Source organism: Notolabrus celidotus, chromosome 15 (assembly GCF_009762535.1).
Source record: "Notolabrus celidotus isolate fNotCel1 chromosome 15, fNotCel1.pri, whole genome shotgun sequence".
NCBI classification, from domain to species: Eukaryota; Metazoa; Chordata; class Actinopteri; order Labriformes; family Labridae; genus Notolabrus; species Notolabrus celidotus.
This window is the reverse complement of record NC_048286.1, coordinates 25,755,417-25,774,834: the sequence shown is the minus strand read 5'-3', so window position 1 is coordinate 25,774,834 and position 19,418 is coordinate 25,755,417. Positions and strand designations below refer to the sequence as shown.

Sequence of the window (19,418 nt, the reverse complement as noted above, 5' to 3'; positions counted from 1 at the left end):
GAATGAAGAGATTTCCATTCCCCTGGATTTGAACCTGCACAGTGTGTGTGTGTGTGCTGTCTTTGTGCAGAGCCATTAAGAGAAATCTTTATTAAGAGGCCAAATAGAAGACTGTTTACTGAAATAGGAACACAGAAACTTGTGCTGCTGACAATTTGTTAGGAAGATTATTGAACTAAATATGAAATTACATAATTGATGAGAGTAGACCCAGTTAATATTGAATAAAACATATGCATGCCTTCCTTAGACGCAAAATTCCACCTTGTTCTTAAATATATTCTGGTACATTTCTCACTCCTCAAAACAGACTCTGATACCTAGCTTGGGGCTCTGTGTCACCTGACTTCAGCGGTATACCAAAAGAGTGTTGAAGAAACATGAAACCTCTTTGTTATCTGTTCTTACCAGATTAAATATATATGGGTTTTTTTAAGGTTCTTTAAAGGCATTTTTGTCATTATTAGAGATAGGAAATGTGGGGAGTAGAGAGTGGTGGAAGACATGCAGCAAATGGCAGAGTCTAGGAGTCAAGCCTGCGACCGCTGTGATGAGGACTATAGCATCTGTACATGAGACGCATGCTTGGACCGCTAGACTAACAGCGCCCCCAAGATTAAATAAATTAACTTGCATTGTGAATTGTATGATAAAGTTGGTTGGTCCCCTCTTGCAGAGAGACGTGATACAAAACATTGTTTTTTGTTCCCTATCCAGCAACCTTTGAAACTCTTTAAAAATCAATAGCCTTCCAAACCATTTACAATTCAAAATCATGGTCACAAACCACTGTATATCAGCCTGCAACTGTTTTAAGTGAATGTCTTGTTTTATGATGTGTTTTATGGAATTTTCTCCATTTTATTTTTAAACAAAGTTTATTTATGAATTTTTCAATACAACAGTAATAATTCATAGTGATGATTATACTGATTAATAGAATCCCCCACCACCCAAACCCATGTTAACATTTAGAGGGAATATAACTCAATATCAAAACATTACAGTAGAATGAAATAAAAACAAATAAATAGAATAATACTAATAATATAATAAATGATATGAAATACAATAAATAAATTGAAATAAATAGGGATTTTATCATTTTTTTATCATTGCTTTTGCATTTGTGCAACTTCCTCTGTTTTTACCTTGCTTTTTGTATTTTGTTGTGTAATTGTGTTTGACTTGTGTGTCATTTGACGTCACTGTAAATGAGGGCAGACTCATTGAATTTTCCAATTTAAATAAATAAAGGTTATATAACTTAAATTTAAGAAATGTAGCCTTAAAGTGTTTCTTAAACATTATTTGGAAAAAAAATAAAGTGTTGATGTGCTAGCTTCAACCAACATCTTTGTTGCTAAAACATCAGTTGAAAATATATTGTTCTATCATTCTCTGTTTCATTCAAACAATCTAAGAGCACCCAATGAGGTGATTCTGATACTTATGGGAAAAACATCAAGTTAATCAAGCCAATGTGAACTTCTCATTCCCAAGGTCAGCACTCACAAACGGTATCATTAGTAAAAAAAAAAAAAAAAAAAAGGAAAAAAAAAAGGTGATGATAAATCGCCTGTGTCAAACATTTATGTCTGACCAGATATAAACAGTAGCGAGCGGTGTGTGGTTTCACATTCATCAGGACCAGACATGACATAATGCTGCAGACCTTTTTAAAAACACCACATCACTGTGGTCACTGTGTGGTTTCAAATAGGAGGCTCCACATTCACAAGATTCTGACGATGGCACTGGAGAGAACACACACACACACACACACACACACACACACACACACACACACACACACACACACACACACACACACACACACACACACACGCACACGCAGGGCTGAGGAAGCAGATTACTCTGGCTGAGGATGGTGCCAGAGGTGGAAACAGACAGGTGTAATTATAGACTGCAAGCGCTGTCCAATAGGCACCACAACTTCCACTGACAACAGCCAAAACACACACAGAGTATAAGTGGTGCTGCTTAGTATTCCTTATTACACTTATCACCAGCTAGTCTCTTTAGTATCAAAGAAAAAAAATGAAAGGTTCCTTTTTCAAAACCACAAGCTCAATAACTTTAATATTCCAGCCTCTAATTAAAGACAGTGAAGGAGTGAACCCGGCGACAGCCGAGGCTCTGTCTCTTTAAGAGAGAGACTTAATGCATGGGGGAACATTTCTATGAATGCGGCATGCTCTGCATCTGTGTGTGTCACTATCTCTTGTGACTTGACTGAGCACTGTGTGTGTGTGTGTGTGTGTGTGTGTGTGTGTGTGTGTGTGTGTGTCCATCCGTCCGAATGTGGACGTGCTCATTCTCATGTGAAGGGTCAAGCTGTCTTGTTCTCTGGAGGGTTGTTTTGCTGCAGACTTATCCTTCTTTTAAAGGAAGTAGAGAACCAGTCCAGAGATCACTTAGACCTCTGTTAGAAATACAGATCTTCCCATTCCACATCACAGCAGTTATACACATATTATTGATTCATACACATAAATTCATATTGAAATTATACGAGGCTGCATGACTCCAGTTGGACTTGTCTGTTTGGATGCTGTTCAGACTCTAACTCGGGGGCTTGAGGGCAAAAAGCTGAGCATGCATTGACCTCTAAATAACACATAAAATAGAACATTTTGAATATTGCACAGTTTTATTATTTGGAGCCGTGCCAAACTGTCTTATGAAATCAATAACACAACCAGGCTGACCTTTCGTTTTAAAATGATTGCACACATGAATAAGAATGGTTATGAATACCAGCCCAATCTGTTCCCTCCTCTCCTGCATGCGATCCTCACTCTCTCTGTGCAGATGTGGAATTAATTTGGTCTCATAAATCCTGCACTACAGCCGACTTCCTGCTTTTAGTTTTTAAAAGATCCTTCAACTTGATGAAGTAGAGTTAAAAATGTCTGAGAAGATTGTTGGGGTGAATAGTTCTGTAACTAAATGATAAATCATCTTCACTGAATTAATCATTTTGAAAAAAACCTGAAATCCAAGCTCAATAACTTGTGCATTTTGTAAAAATAAGGACTTCAACCTTGACTTCAACCAGTTACAATGTTTCTGTGTACATTAAGAAAACTATGACTTCCATTCAGGGCTTTAGAGATTAACCAAAAGATTTTTGTCCAGCTTGCAAAAGGCCTAATCCCTTAATCAATCCAACCAAACACTGCAAAATGTAATCAAGTCATTTGTTCAGAGGGAAACTGGTGTAATGGTGAAGTCTCTGTGTATGTATTGTTCCTCAGTTCTTCTGTTTACATGATGGGAAAACAGACGTCACCATGGTGACATAATGTCAGGCATATCATGTTTTAAAATGGATGTGTCCCTGTGTCTGAACAAGAGGGTGTTTCGTTTGTGTATGTCTGTCACCTTGCTCATCCAGGACTTGCGCTTGCACATGGCTTTCCTCCGTTTCACAGCCTCCCACAGACGTCTCTGCCCTTTATCAAGGGAAAGAAGAAGAAAGAGAAACATAGTGATGGTGAGCGGTTAAGACAAGAGATGAAGACTGCAGCTGCTCTTCATCAGGATAGCTGCAGACTTTATATTACATAGAAATTCAGCTAACCTCACATGGTATAATAAAAACACATCTTTAAAATGTTCTGGTTGAGACAAACCAAAACAGGGGACAAGAAAGGGAGGTTGACAGATGGAGCACACAGACTACATGTGGGGAGAGATAGAAATAAAAAGGAAATAAATAAGACTAAGAGAATCTTGAGAGTCTGGAGAAGAACATCAAAGAGGAGGAGGAAGATGTGATGAAAATATGAGCAGGAGAAGTGGGTGTAATTAGTCTTAAGAGGCTCGATAGCCGAGGCCCTGAGGGCTTGACTAAATGGATTTATAACATTACTGCTGCTAAAGCCTTTATACACTCACACACCCACTCTCTCTCACACACACACACACACACACACACACACACACACACACACACACACACACACACACACACACACACACACACTGCAGACAATAGACTTAGCTCTGTAGTGTACCACTTGTGACTTTTAAATGATATTAGGGCTGTTAGTAATGGAGGATTTTCTGCAGCTATGCTGAGGGTAGGACTAATGACACACTGCCGTTAATTGAAGACATAATGAACGCTTCAGGCAAGTACGTGGCTGTGGAATACATGTTAAGCAAAGGGAAAATTAGGACATCAATCACTGAAATGTTAATATCTCTCGGTGTAAAACTAATTAGTGAAAATGAGGTAAAGAGTATCACTGCGTTAGGGGAAATTAGGTGGCTCTCGAGGTTTAGTTGATTTCAACATCTCATTAGAGAAAAGAGAAGAGCTGGAAAGACAAATGCTGCAAAGGTTTCGTTTTTTGGAATACGGGCTGGGGGTGATATCAGACAGAGCAATGGTAATTTTTGCAGCTTCTGAAACTCTCTTTTTGACTCTTATCACAAAATTATTCCTGCATATCTATCGACATGACAGAGCCACAGTGAAAGAGTAGTAATAGCTGTCTGGTGTTTATTTATAATCATGAAAGAGATGATCAGTAAAACAAGACAACTGCTGTGTGATAGCTGATGTGACATTCTAACTTGAATGCTATCATCCTGCTGTCTGCAGGCATAATGATAACGTAATTACAATCTTAGTGCACCATGAAAGCATGCCAACATTTGGTAATGGGCTAAAGGCTTATAGATGTGCCACTGGTTTAACAAGGGTTTTGGCAGACAGAGTACTGGACAAAGTGATAGCAGTAGAGACATTAGAGTTTATCCTAAGGTCTTACATTTATTAAAATAAACATGTTTCCAAAATAAAGGTCAAATAATTGTCAAGATATGTCGATGAAACCACAGAAGTTAAACTAGTGATGGGACTAGAGGAACTACATACTAAATTTAGAAGATCATCCACTTCCTGTTGTTTGAGAGGCTGAAAGTTACAGAACTATGTATAAAGATTAAGTCAGTGTGATTTTTCCTAAGGTCTGGGGGAAATCAAATGACTATTTGGACAGGGTAGGCAGGTACTTGAATCAAACATTATATAATGTACTCAGATTTCTAAAACCTGTAAGTCTTCCAGTTGAGCTTTGAGCTGCTATCTTAATATTCTTAATATCTATAACATCGATATCTTTCAAATATGTGATTTTTGTATAAAAAACAACGTGAAGGGAATATCCCTGATCACTTCAAGTCTTACTTCAAATTAAATTCACAGGTCCACTCTTACTCAACTCGTCAAACTTTATTTATTTTGTCCTCCTAAATGTTTTACTTTTAACCACTGTTCCTTAATTATACTCATCATGCTCAACCACATATTCAGAAACAGGTGTCCATACACATCATATTTTGTACTTCTGAATTATGTTGATGTAATAACTGTATTTATATTAATTGTTAATTTTGTATATTCTTATGTTAATTTATTTTTCCTATCAACTACTTTCTTTACATGTCTCAATTTATCTTTGCTCTTTTTTTGTGTGTATTTCATTTGTTAAGTCTAATGTGTTCAGGATACCAACAGAATTCAAGTAGAATTTGGCCAATAGGTTGACTAAGTGTTTAAAAGTTCACTGAGCAAACAAACAGTTTTTCCTTTAGCAGGGCAGAGCACACACATACACTCACACTCACACTCACACACACGCTCACACACACGCACACGCACACGCACACGCACACGCACACGCACACGCACACACTGTTTCTCACCAGGTCGTCCCATGCCGATCTTCTCCAGGTCTTCGTTCTTGACGTAGTCAAAGTGAGACAGCCGCGTGACGTTAAGGTCATCTCGGATCCGCAGGAAGTACTGCTGCAGCTGCACCTCCATCAGCAGCTCCAGCAGCCATTCTGTGCCTTCCTCACTCTGCATGCTACTGCCCAGTTTCTGCAAAACACACACAAAGAAAAACAGGAAGCTGAGTTCAAAACATTCAACATTCAATCAACAGTTTTCTCAATTCAGAGTTCAGCTTGATAGAAAGTCACTGAGCAACAATCAAACCATTCTTTTCTGTAAAAAAAAAAAAAAAAAGAGAGGAACTGAGCTCAGATCCTTTGTGGGCCCACCAGTGATTGTTTACAGCACTCTGAAATACCTGGCAACAAGCTCTGACATTTACATCCACACAGCAGTAGGTGGTTAGATATACATCTTTTTGTGTTTACAATCGAAATAAACAAACACACAATGCAGACTCCAACATCAACATGTGCATGGAGGGAAAAAAATAAGTCAAATATAGCAAGAGCTGCTTCTTCACACAGCTCCTGTGTCACTGTGGTGTTAATGTACCACTTAGTCAGCAATTTATCATCATTAAAATGTCCATATGACACCCAAAGAGGAAGGTGGTATTTTTGGGGTAGCTCTGCTGTAGAAAGCTGGCAGACATCACAGTTACACAACATGCAGATACATGAGATTGATGATGCACATCTGGGGTCCATACGTGTCAGTGAAGACAAACAGGAGGCTCCTGAACAATCAGACCACAAAATGTGCTAGATTGTTCTAGAACAATTGGAGTCATCAATCTTGAGCGTTCCCAAAAAAAAAGTCCTTCTTTAAACATCCTCCATCACTGTCTTAGTATCTTAACATGCTGAAAAAAGAAAGCCTGTGTCACATGGGAAAGAAATACAGTCCAATGAATAAAATGTGTTGAATCAATCAATCAATTCCGGCACCAAGCGCAAACCTACAGCAACAATTTAAACCTGCTTACAACTTGATTTATAACCCATTTGTTTTGCTTTTATTGAGACTTACAGTTAGGAATAAACTTGAATAATAAGAGGCAAGGCGGAGATGTCACGTTAAAGCTGTTTGCCAGATGGCTAGGTTGATGAAAGGTAAGGTTTAGTCAGCATTTCCAGTAGGGGTGAGTATTGGCAAGAACCTCACAATACGCATCACGATACTTGGGTCATTATACAAAATAGAGATGGTGTTTATGTAAATCACACAATATTACTCAAAATTGAAAGGAAAAATTAAGTCAAAACTATTTGATTGAAAACAACTTTTCCATTTTATTGTTTTTAATATACTAAAGTCGTATTTTAGTTCCAACTTGGCTAAAATGTGATTTTTTATTTTTACAAAAAAACGATATCAAGAGTTGAAATATCAATATTATATCGGAGGTCAGAGTATCGCGATTTATGGCTGTATCAATATTTTTTCACACCTCTAATTTCCAGTATGACCCCCACCATGGATGGGCTTCAAACTCCCTCTCCAGAAACCAATGGATGGCATCAAAGGGATTGGGTCCATGTTTAATACAGCCTATATGGCTCACTGGTTCTCTTTCTGTCTGCTGTTCTTCAAGTTCAACTACCTGGTTGCACCAAAAAGGGGTAAAAGCATGGTGGTTGTATTAGCTTCAAGCCAATAGTTGAAAGCTAGCAAGCTACTAAGACTTTAGACTTTTGCAATGTCTTCAATACAGATTATTGTAGAGCATTATTTAATAGCACAGCCATGATTCTAAAACTCTGATTAAGTCCTCATGAAGCTCATCACAGGGCTGTAAATCCCCTTAATGGAGTCAAATTTAAGGATATAAGCAGTCTAGTACTTTGAAAATAAACCTCAACAAGAGATACACCTGCCGACAGTCCACACTGTTTTTCCCAGTCTCAAGGGGAGCGTGAAAAAGTAAACCAACCCAACAGACAGAATGACAAACATTCCTAATGTGCAGAGACTGACAGGAAGACCTTCAGGGTGGATGCTCAGGGGCGTGGGGGTTACTCCACCGGGTAGTAATTACACTCTGTGAATGAGGAACTTCCTGTGCAGACTGAGCAAAGGTTACAAGGTCTGAGGGAAAGTGTCAGAGGGGTCGCAGCTTCCTCTCTGGCATTTAAACTCCTTAATGGGCCTGGTTAGAGGTCACTTCCTATTGCTTCATGACTGTGACCTGAGCAGTAAAGTATCCTCTTTACACACACACGTTCACACCTACTGTGATGCTGAGCAGTGTCAAAGTGAAAATATGTATCGACTGTGCTTCTTCATGGAAATATTAGTGAGAGCTCCTGTGTTTTTGTGAATCTCTGATGAGAGGTCTGACTGAGGCTGAACTGCTGGGAGGGTTCAATCCCCAATGGTTATGCCAGATGTCTGTATCCTCAGACAAATTCACAGCAATGCACATAAAAGTGGGTCAGCTGATATTTCTGTAGCAACGTCTAAACATGCAGCTTTGGCTCTGGAAGTCAGACAGAGGCTCTGTACACTTTAGCAGGTCCAATAAAAAAACTTTGAACGTTCCTCCAATAAAAAATCACACAGGGAGTCTTTGATGTATAAGCATGACGAGTAAACCAGGTACAGCAAGACAGTTTCAACCCAATGTGGCACAATGACCTGTGAGCTCCACTGTATAAAGTTACAGGCTAACTACATGGTTGTAGAGCCTGTGGTTTTAGGGGTAAGTATGGATGAATACAGTGATTCATTTGTGGGCTCTGCCATGTAGCAGAGCTGCAAGCACTGACACGGCAACTCAGTTTTCCTGCTGCCATCTGACTGTGACAGCAGCAGCAGCATAAAGATATTGTCCCCAAAAACTGATGAAGGTACTTTAATCAAATGGCCTTAATATTATTAAGATGAGTAACAACAGCCTGAAACCATAACCTTAAACATTAAACCTGTCTCCATATTTTGCTGCGTCATCGCTGACCCTAACCCTGAGAAAGATGATCCAGCAGTCTGTCTGGCTTAGAGCGCCAAATTCTCTCTCACCACATGGCAGTATTTTCTGATCATACTGTCAAGAGTTTAAAGCTGTTCCACGACAACATTTTTAGATTTTGTCATCCGTTTTATTTTTGCATTCAAGAATTTTGTTCTGTACTGGGCACGAGGTGTCATCCTCAACCCTTGCAGCTCTGATTCTGATCCTCTGCGGTGCTCAACATGTTGGTGTAACTTCACTGCACGGTGCCAACGACGTAAGGCAGCTTCCTCTCGGGCCTCTTTCCATGACAGTGTCAAATCCGAGGTATGAGGGGTCAGAATCAAGGTGCTTTGGCCAGAATATCACGTTTCTGCGTCAACTTGCAAACGTATTTACAAAAATGCATAAACACTTTTTGTGTGACGCCTCCTTTTTGCAATTAAATTATGTAGGCACACATTTGCTAAAACAGATGGTTGAGTTAGGTTTATTATCATAATGCAGTGTTCCCCAACAGATCAAGGATATCTGGGCGGGCACAACCATCTCAATTTGTCCTTATTTATTCTATTATAGAACTACACAATAATGTTTTCAAAACTGCCTATACTCGCAGTACATACTGATTTGACTAAAAATCAGTATGTAGTATGTGAACAAGAGCAAAATCTGCAGTATGCCAAGACTTCCTGGACTTCTTAACTTTTTAAATTATAAGTGGATGCTACAGAAGCAGTTTCTCTAACAGCTTGGCCGTTTTTTTACTCCCGCTTTCCGAAACTGGATATCCAGCAACGCCTGGCCCAGCATACCGCAGGCAGATCAAACAGTACAGTCATACTACATACATACCTTCAAACACAGTATGGAGTTTGTATGGTACACTGCTTTCATGGGTAGTATGTAGCAGGTGATTTCGAAAACAGCCAATCTCTCGTGTCTCTCTGGCCCTCATGTCTGATCACCTAAAGCACCTGACACATGCTTTGCTGCAAGTGATCAGAGAGAGAGGTCCTACAGTACGCCCTTCCTTTCACTGTATTAATTAAGGTGCAATGTCTCATGCAAAATATGAGACTTCCATTACCGCTGTTCTGAAAGTTGTATCCAGCTGTTGATGATATCATTCTGCATCTTACTTCTACCTCATCAACAAGCCTTGTCCACATGCAGATCACCCATTGTGAAGGCACAATATCAAGTTAAACATTAGAATAATCCCTACCTGTGCTATGCTATACTTTGCTACATATATGTACAACTTGTTCTTGTCAATGTGACTGCTCTCCACAGGAAACCGATGATGGCTGCAAGGTTAATGCTCAGTTTGTTGTAGATTCAAATAATGAAAAAAAAGCTCCTCCCTCCCTTGGTAATGGTTGTGTTAAGTGAAACATCTTCACTCCCAGGTGCTGAACTTGATTCCCTCTATAATGGGATGAAGAGGAGGAGGGTGGAGGTGTGAGGACAGCAGGAGGAATGCCGAGGTCAAACTATTAGGTGAGACTTATGACAGGACTCTGAGGAATCCAACCAGGGCCAGGAGGAGTCCAGTGACGGAGCCTTAAACAGCCTCACTTCTGCAGCTGACATTGTTTTTGAAAATACATCCTAGAAGTTGCCGTGTTTTTGTTGGAGAATAAAACACAGTGAAAAGAAAGAAACACAAAGAACAACAGTGACACAGAGTGAGGGGAATGAGGGAACTTAGGAAACAACATGATGTCCCTGCTGAGAAATGCCTCTGGTCTGAACTCATTCCTCATGGTGGTGCAGAAATGCACGCACACACACTCTCTCTCTCTTTCTCACACACACACACACATCTCCTGGCCCGAGCCATGTCCTGTATCAGATCTGTTCTGCACTAACATCCTGCTGCAATAACAACAATGCTCCCAGAGGACGGCCTCAGTCCAGCTGGAGAGTCCACATACACACACACACAAAGACTGACCCCCACCATACTGTGTGCATGATACAAATGCTATATTCAAACATCTGTGTAGAGCACATGATCCTGACTATAGTAACAGATTTCCCAGTGGACCAGGCAGAGCAGACAGCAGACTTACTCGATACACGTTAAAGTGTGCCAGGAAGGGGAAAGACTTTTTCAGCTTGTCAAAGCGTCGCATCCTGATTTCCTTCGTCCGGATGATTGGAGGTGTAAAAATATGAGCTTGTAAGTGGTTAAATGGCCAGAGGCAGCTGCTGGTCCTTTAAACCATTAGCAGACATGTCATGCAGTTTGACGTTTCCAGTCTCTGAGGGAGTTTTAAGAAGCTGTCAAACTCCTCGGATCCAGACCCACACTTCCGAACCCGAGAGGGGAAAGAAAAGCTTCCTATGTTCCTGATTGCAAATCTGCAGCATTCCATGGCGAGGCAAGCGTCCTGTAAGCCCCTTGTTTGGCTTCAGCTGCTTTAAGAAGGCAATAAGCATTCATGTAGCACTTTAGTGTGCTGAAGAGAACCGAGGCAGACTTTTAACAAGTGGAAAAAAAAGCTTTAAAAACTGCTGAGTACAAGAGAGACAGCCACTCTGCTCTGCCCTGTGCCCCGTTCAGCCATGTGTCCTCCTCAGACAGCTCTGAGCCAGGGAGCAGAAGCGGCAGAACTTCACAAATAAGTCACTCCTCCTTCCTCGCTTCCTCTCGCTCCTTCTTTCTCTCTCTCACTCTCTCTCTCTCTCTCTCTGTCTGTCTGTCTCTCTCACACAGATTCCCTCTTTCTCTCTCTTTTACTCGTTGTGCCGTTAGCATGCAGCCACTGTCTGTTTGCTTTGCCATCCGTCCATCAAGCATGGGTCTAAAAATAGGAACGTCTCCCCAATTCACTGTCTCTGGTTTCACATTTTACAGTCCAAGAATGTGTTTATCTGTGAAACTAGCCCTGTATAAGGGTCATATCACTCCATCTTTACTCTGTTTACTTCTCCTCGTTTACCTCCTTTTCTCTTTTTACTGTTCAACTGTTCACCCCCCCTCCACAGTCAGTCAGTCGGATGGTCCGTGCAGTGCAGAGCAGAGCAGTGCGTGGTGCAGAGGACAGAGGATTCATGGTATTCAGCCCGGAGGAGCATTTGATCCAGGGCCAAAGGGTCACATTCAACTGCAGGATGGAGCGCTTGTTTCCTGTGATGCAACCGCCCCCAAACACATACACACAACTACCAGCGACCACTTATTACCCTTCTCCAATATTCCATCTCCTCTCATGTCCTTGCCCGCTTATCTTGAGATTACCACATGGCAAAGTTTCACTTCTTGGATGTCACTGACATCACATGAACTTTTGAAACTCTTAAGGTCTCTAGTCAGGGGAGGAGTAATGTTTATAGTCACAAAACAGAGGACGGATCAGAGGATTAAAATGGGAAAAATGATGTGAAGATTTTCTCCCTATACAATTGATTTTGATTACATTTTCAGCCTTTCCTTGGACAGGATCGGACAGATGAGCTGCGCCAAAGGTCCGATGAACGGAGTCAACCTCAGGGTTGCTATCGTAAAGACCAACCATAGATCGTATAAAACATGACCTTAGTGTCAGTGATGTCACCCATTGGTCGATGAAGAGGTGTTACAAAGCCAATCAATGATGGTCCCCATATTGGAAACGTTGACTTCAGCTAACTTCTAGCTAATCTAGAAACTGGCAAAGAGGTGGAGCTGAGGAGGGTCTTAAGCCGCCTGGCAAACAGCTGCAATGTGCGCACCTATCAGTCAAATCAGCCACGCCCCTAATTATGCCCATCTAGAAGCCTTATTCAAATAAAATGTGTTCAGAATTATAAAAAAACTCACCCCCCCTTGTACCACTGTCACTAATGGAGAAATGAGGTATAAAGATAGGGGCCTTTTTTTCAGGGCGGCTGTGGCTCAGTAGTGGAGTCGGTTGTCTCTCATTCAGAAGTTTAGGGGTTCAAGCCCAAGTCTTGCTGCCCACAAGCTGAGGAGTCCTTGGGAAAGACACTTGACCCCAAACTGCTCCCAGTGCAGTGCCATCAGCGTGTGGAGGATTAGTTAATACTGATAGCAGCCTCTGGCATCAGTGTGTGAATGTGAAATGTAATGTAGAAGTGTCTTTTGTGGTCACAAGACTACAGTAAGGTCCAAAGTTTAGTCTAATCTAGTTACCATTTTTACCAGAATATAAACACGTTTATTCTGATATAAAAATTGACATTTTTATTTACTCTATCTTTCCTTGTCTTTTAGTGACAGCATCAAGTGGACACTTGAGGAACTGCAGTTTTGCCTTTCCACACTGAAAATACTGAAAACCAGAGCATTACATAATGTAGGATTACAAATGCTGAGTTCAGGCACTGACCGCAAAATGACAGCTGAAGCTATTAGTGGACCATTTTATTATTGATAAACTAATTTCACACAGCTTTGGAAATTAGCCAATGTATGAGTTTGCTGTTCGTGAATAATAACTGTAGGCAGTGGTGAGAGTTGCATCATTTGAACGGTATATATCAATTTTTCTGTTTTCAAAAATAGGCCTAAAAATAGCACATTACAACTTTTGTGTACTGTAAGTTTGCGTGAAATTGCTTCACATATCTCCTCACTCTCCTTAATTCCACATTTCACCTCAAGCTTCCAGAACAAAGGTTAAAGAATCCAAAGGGGACAAACTAAATGTACAGCCACAGAGGGCAACAAAAGGCGAGTAGATCAGTTTGACCAATGAGAGTGAGCGTCATTCAGCTTTGAGGTTTAAGGGTTTTTAGATTTCTTTGGAAAGTTGTATACTTAAAAAGTTTCACAGAAAACTTTGACTTTTAAAGTAATCTTTAAAATCAAGCCTACATGAAATGTATGTCACCATTCAAAAGGGACCAAAAAATTTGTACATCTCTCATATACTACATTATATTTCCTTTATAATAAGGTCCTCTGAGGTCACAAATCCACATCAGTGCATCAGTTAAGGAAAGTGTAGAGAAGCCTGTCGACTGGTGAGCAGAGGTCATAAAGGCAGCAGATGTCGGTGACTAATACTTAAGCTGAAAATAAAAACCAATTATCTTAACAAGGACCTGCCTCCGCCACCTGACATCACTCAACTCTCCCTCTGACTCCGTCTCCGTCTTGGTGACGTCTGCTTTGTGTTTAACCAATACTGAATGAACGCCCTAACCTCACCCTTCTCCTCCCTTTCCTTCACTCCCTCATTAATCCTTCTCTTTCTCATATCTCCCCTCCTTCTCTGAGTCTGGCCAGCCTGTCGCATTTTCTTCTTTATTTGGTGCTGCCTTTTATTTCCTGCCTCTAATCCTCCAAAAATGTTATCTCTCTCCCCCTCTGCCGACTATAAACAAACCCTCACCAGCTGCTTTTGAGAGCCTCAGTGGCAGAGAGCCCCCTCTCTTTCAGTCCCTTTGCTGACTCTCTTAAGCTTTTTGGTTTTCTAATTTCACAGCTTTTTGTTCTCTCTCCTCTCTGCTACTTAATCAATCTATTCACTGTTTGACTTGGCTTTTCACTTTGGGTGTTTTTCTCCTCCCTCCATCTCCCTCCTCTTTTTTCTCCTCTGTTTTTAATTAGGAGGATTTGGGTTTACTTGAGGAAGGAAGGGAGGTGAGCAGACGGTGGAGTCACGCAGAGGGAGGAAAGAGAAAACAACAACAACATGGGGATGCTGTCATGAAATGTCTGACTTAAATTAAAGACAGGAAAACAGGCATTTCTGGAGAGCATGTTTGGATATGTATAGTTTTGTGTGTTAGGTTGTGTCTCCCCTCTCTACAACACAAGCAGTGTGTTTGAAGTGATCTGATTTATGGTGAAGTAAACTGGCAAAGGAGCAGTCAGACAATAGCTTGCATCACGGTTTAACTGAATTATTTCTTAGAAGCAATTCCAAAGATCATAAGTGAGTTATAGTTATGATCTGGAAACATTGCAGGCGTGAAATTTAGAACAGATTCTGTGTACAGTGCAGAATTTAAAGACAAGTGACGTGATATCTAGCATTGAAAGTGTGCATGTTTCCAAATTTAGTCCAGGTAGAGTTGACCACAATTTCCAAAGAAATAAGCAAACAATTGGAGCCTGAGACCGAGAAGAAGCCTTTTAACATATTTTTCAAACTCTACAAAAATACATAATAATATTTGTAAATATAAAAACTAGGGATGGGCATTTCATGCCAAGTTCTATCCAATAATCACTGGCATTTATTCAGCAGTTATTCATAATCAAGCTCTGACAGCAGGTTTGAAACGTCAAGTCGAGACAACAGTGACTAACACAATACTTGTTGCCCTGCAGGTGTCGGCAGTTAACCAGCACCGGGACGAGGTGCTGCTGGTATCGGGCACTTGCAGCGTCTGTCTCAACTTCTGTGATGCAGCACTGAGGCGTAATCGGGAGTCATATTGGATATGTTAAAGTCAACCTAACTGCTGTCGAGCTAGTGTGAGGTAAAGAGGTGGGCTTTGAGCCTCCTAGCCAACAGCTTCAGTGTTCCCGTCTGTCAATCAAGTCAGCTGTGCCTCTCATAATGGAAAACTTGTTATCTTAATGTCTTCGAAATTGCAGCGTTATAAAAATATTCACCCCCCCTACAGTGTGTGCCGATCTAGAAATAATAATAATAATAATAATAATACATTTTATTTATATAGCGCTTTTCAAAAACTCAAAGACACTGTACAATTGTTAAAATCAATACAAGCTAAAAAAACAAATAACAAATATCACAGATCAAACAAAACAACACAACAGTACAATCACAAATGAAAAGCTAACTTAAAAAGTTTTTAAAAGAGATTTGAAAGCTGAAAGGTCAGTTTTGGATATGGGAGGGGAGTGAGTTCCAGAGGGTGGGGGCGGCTACTGAGAAGGCTCTGTCCCCCCAGGTTCGGTGCTTGGTTCTGTGAGGTGGGGACAGGAGGTTGGCGTGTGAGGAGCGCAGGTTACGGGAAGGAGTGTGATGGTGGAGGAGGTCAGTGAGGTAGAAAGGGGCCTGGTGGTGGAGGGCTTTGTGGGTGAGGAGGAGGATTTTAAACTGTATGCGGTAGGGGACGGGGAGCCAATGAAGATGTTGGAGGACGGAAATGAGCTGTTTAGACTACACTCGTTTTTCGTATCAGGCTGTAAACATGTTCATTTTGCTGTAAAGATCGGCTTTTTTGAATTTGTGTGTATGTGGTTTCTGGTACTTCCAGAGCCAGCCTCAAGTGGACATTCGAGAAACTGCAGTTCTTAACACTTCCACAATGACTTAAATTCTCGCGGCTGGAGGTTGCCGTTTGGAGCTGACAGTCCAATGTTTAAAGAGTTAAAGTGTATGTTCCTTTTCCACTCATTCAGCCTTAAGTTCTCAGACGCAGAGGGGACGTCATGAATCTGGTGTGAAATCATCATCAGGCACGCAGGATGTGACAGAACATGAGGGGAAAATAAAGTCTCTTCACCGCCTTCTTATTTCCTTTGTAACCACACAGACGCAGACTTTCTCACATCAAGCCCGGCAACACTGCTCCGTAAACTGAGCTTTTCCATTAACAGCATCATAACTCCTGGCAGTCATCTTGATCTCTGCTGAGAACTCTCTTAAACTTGGCTAATGTGCTTCGGAAAGGAATGTGTCACTATGAAGTCGACTTTATTGCTTTGACAAATAGGAAAATAATGTTTGCTTTAATGTAGGAACAGTTATGTAACTCATATGACGATGAAACAGATGACATTAAATGGGCCACATTCCTTTATTCCATTGTGTATTTCTACTGCAAAAAAACTTTGACACCATTGATAATCTGCCTTTTACAAGAGGGAACAAAAAGACAATATAGGACAAGGAAAGGCACCTCTCTTGAGTCCCTGCAGACAGAGCATGAGCAGGAAAAACGAGGGAAATATGATTGCACCAGAAGGAGAAAGCAGGGAGCTGAATGTGTGTAAGTGCTGCGGTCACTGAACAGTGTGTGTAGAGCTTCATATATCAAAGTCACTCTGCTGTTTGCTGGTTTTAAATCAGAGGCAGGAATGTGTCACAGTGCCGTCAGCTGCCTCCTGACTAAGCAGATTAAAGCAATACGATTAATGGTCAGTAGGTTGAACTGAAATTACACTCTGACACCACAAGGGAGCACCAGACTTATGAGGGAAGGTTCAGAGGAGAAGGGAGCTCAGATATAGGTCAAATGATGATGACTGATTAAAAGATGCTTGTTTAATTGTAGTTATTTTATGACCTTTGTTTTGAGGAACACCTTTATTAGAATGGATGTCAATATTATATACACCTAGGTGGGAAAGTTATGAGTGACGATTGCAAAGCACAACCTCCAATCAGACATGTTTGAAACTGTATCTGTTGAGTTAGATGTTGAGATCCTCCTGATACAATCTACTGTGTGAAGTAGGCCTGCCGTTTTGTGTGCTGTTTTGAAATGTGCTGTTTGAAAAGTGTCCCACAATGCCTTGTGAGGTGGAGGAACAGTCGTAGGACTCTCATTTGATACAGTGCCATCATGCATTGTGCTAAAATACAAGAATAAATTAGTGGTGGTGCAACAAATGGTGCAGAGAATATGAGGTGATATTATTTAATTATGATGTCGAACTGACTATACAGTCCTCTGCAAAGCACCTCAAATCAATCAATCAATCAAGCTTTATTTGTATAGCTCCAAATCACAACAAACGCTATCTCAAGACGCTTTTACAAACAGAGCAGGTCTGGAACATACTCTATGTTAGATTATTAACAAAGACCCAACATCAAGACAGGATAAGACTCAGTCTGATCTCATCTTAATCCACTATGAGCATTGCACCTCGCAGTATTTAGCAAGTTACAGGAAAAACTTCCTTTAACAGGCAGAAACCTCAAGCAGAACCAGACTCATGTTAGACATCCATCTGCCTCGAACGAGTTGGGGTTGGAAAGAGGGATAGAGGAGAATAAGAGAGAGAGAGTGATGATAGTGATAAGACGAGTAGTAGTAGTAGTAGCTGTTGCTGCTAGAGTCTGGCACGTACATATCAAAGGACCCTTTGACGTGATAACACCTCCACCATTCAGGTAGGAATATGATAATTAAAAGTGAAAGTCAGCTTCCCTGATGCAGATCATAAATTGTCCTATCACACAGGTTGAGATCACTCATGAATCATGACACACCAGCACATACTTCTGTTACCTGAATACTATGATGTCAATGCACAAAGAAAAACAGGATGTCATCTTTGTTTGTGCTTCAAGCTAAGTTTTTCATGTCGACCTACATCTTTGCAACACCAGAGAAGAGCTGCATTACTTTGCTGCCATCATTGCTTAACATCTTCATATTCTATGTAACTGTGTTGTTTTTAATGAAAACCTGAGTTAAAAATACAACAACTGCTGTCAGTCACACTGACAATGACGCAGTTTCTGTAAGGCGGTCCAGCTGCTCCTGTCTGCCCTATCAATCTCATTCTCTTGTCTTTCCATGCACAAACACAGACACACACACGCACAGTAGTATGAGTCAATGGCTGATCAAATAAAACATGAAAGGATGCTAATACTGTAAAGCCCAAGTTAAACGTCTGACCGTGTAGATTACATTATCATGAATGGCATCAAATTAGTGGCTCGCCGGCTAATGAGATTAAGAAGAACAAAGTGCTGTGTGAGGTCTGCACTAAGTCCAACTACTGCAAGACACACACACACTCACTCCCACACACACAATGAGCCTGATGCTGAAATATGATGCTAACTATACAATGACAGATGCAGCCACTTCAGCTGGATTCACACTGACGTAGAGTGTTACAAATTAAGAAAGCTTAGTGAATACACATGAGCGGGACATGCTGCAAGTACATTTCTTGAATAAGTCCCAACCTTTTGGTGGCAAAGCATCAGACTGTGGTTTGGTGTTTGGTGCCAAGAAGCAGCAAAGCAAAGTGGAGGAGTCGTAAAGCAAACAGTAATTAATCTCTGTTACAACAGAGCAAGAAAAATGTACACCAACGCACACAGATGATGCCTCTGAAGGAGACCTGCGTGCACAGACACACGAAAACGCATCATTCCTGATCTCAGAGACCTCAAAGACACTCTGCCAAAGTCTGGCTTTAGAGGTATCCTTAAATCCCCTCTCTATCCACAGCACCTCATCTCTAACAGAGTAACAGAATCAGCAGAGGAGAGGCGTTTTGTTGTGGTGGGCATCAACAATAACAGAATTGGCTGCAGGAAATTGGGAATATTAAAAATTTAGGGTACAGACGGGCTGCTTTCAAGCCAAAAAAAAAGAGAACATATGTGCCCTCTTTTGGCTGCTTGGCCTAATATGCATACTGCCAGACGACCCAAACAACCCCCACTAATGCTTGCTAAAGTCGCCTCCACCCTGGAAAAACACCCAACCTAAGCCAATGCTCCTCTGATCCCCTAAAGCTGGTTAAGAGGGGAAAGGAGGGTGTTGATGAAAAATGTTGGTCAAGTGTCATGTTGACCTCGGACTGACAGTAAACATTGTGTGAAACAAAACTGTAGCATAAGTATGTGTAAGAGTGAGATTAATGGAGCATCCTGATGACTCCTCTTTCAAAGAGCAACAGAAAATCTCACAATGAAGAATAAACAATGCAACAATGTCTCTAAGTTCCTGATAGAGAAGGAGTGTGTAAGGGTTGTGTGTTAAAACTAAAGGACACACTGTATT

At 41.0% G+C, this 19,418-nt stretch overlaps 1 protein-coding gene across 2 annotated transcripts in view; it reads right to left on the bottom strand.

Annotated features, from left to right (window-relative positions):
- tnk2b (tyrosine kinase, non-receptor, 2b) overlaps positions 1–19,418 on the bottom strand; it is an 86,896-nt gene that overhangs the window by 21,463 nt on the left and 46,015 nt on the right. For both annotated transcript variants that reach the window (XM_034703709.1, XM_034703708.1), the window contains 2 exons: positions 5,743–5,920; positions 3,409–3,479 (listed from right to left, as the gene is read on the bottom strand). In XM_034703709.1, coding sequence (XP_034559600.1) covers positions 3,409–3,479; positions 5,743–5,905 — 234 coding nt within the window. In that variant the 5' untranslated portion in view covers positions 5,906–5,920. The remainder of the gene's footprint in view (positions 1–3,408; positions 3,480–5,742; positions 5,921–19,418) is intronic.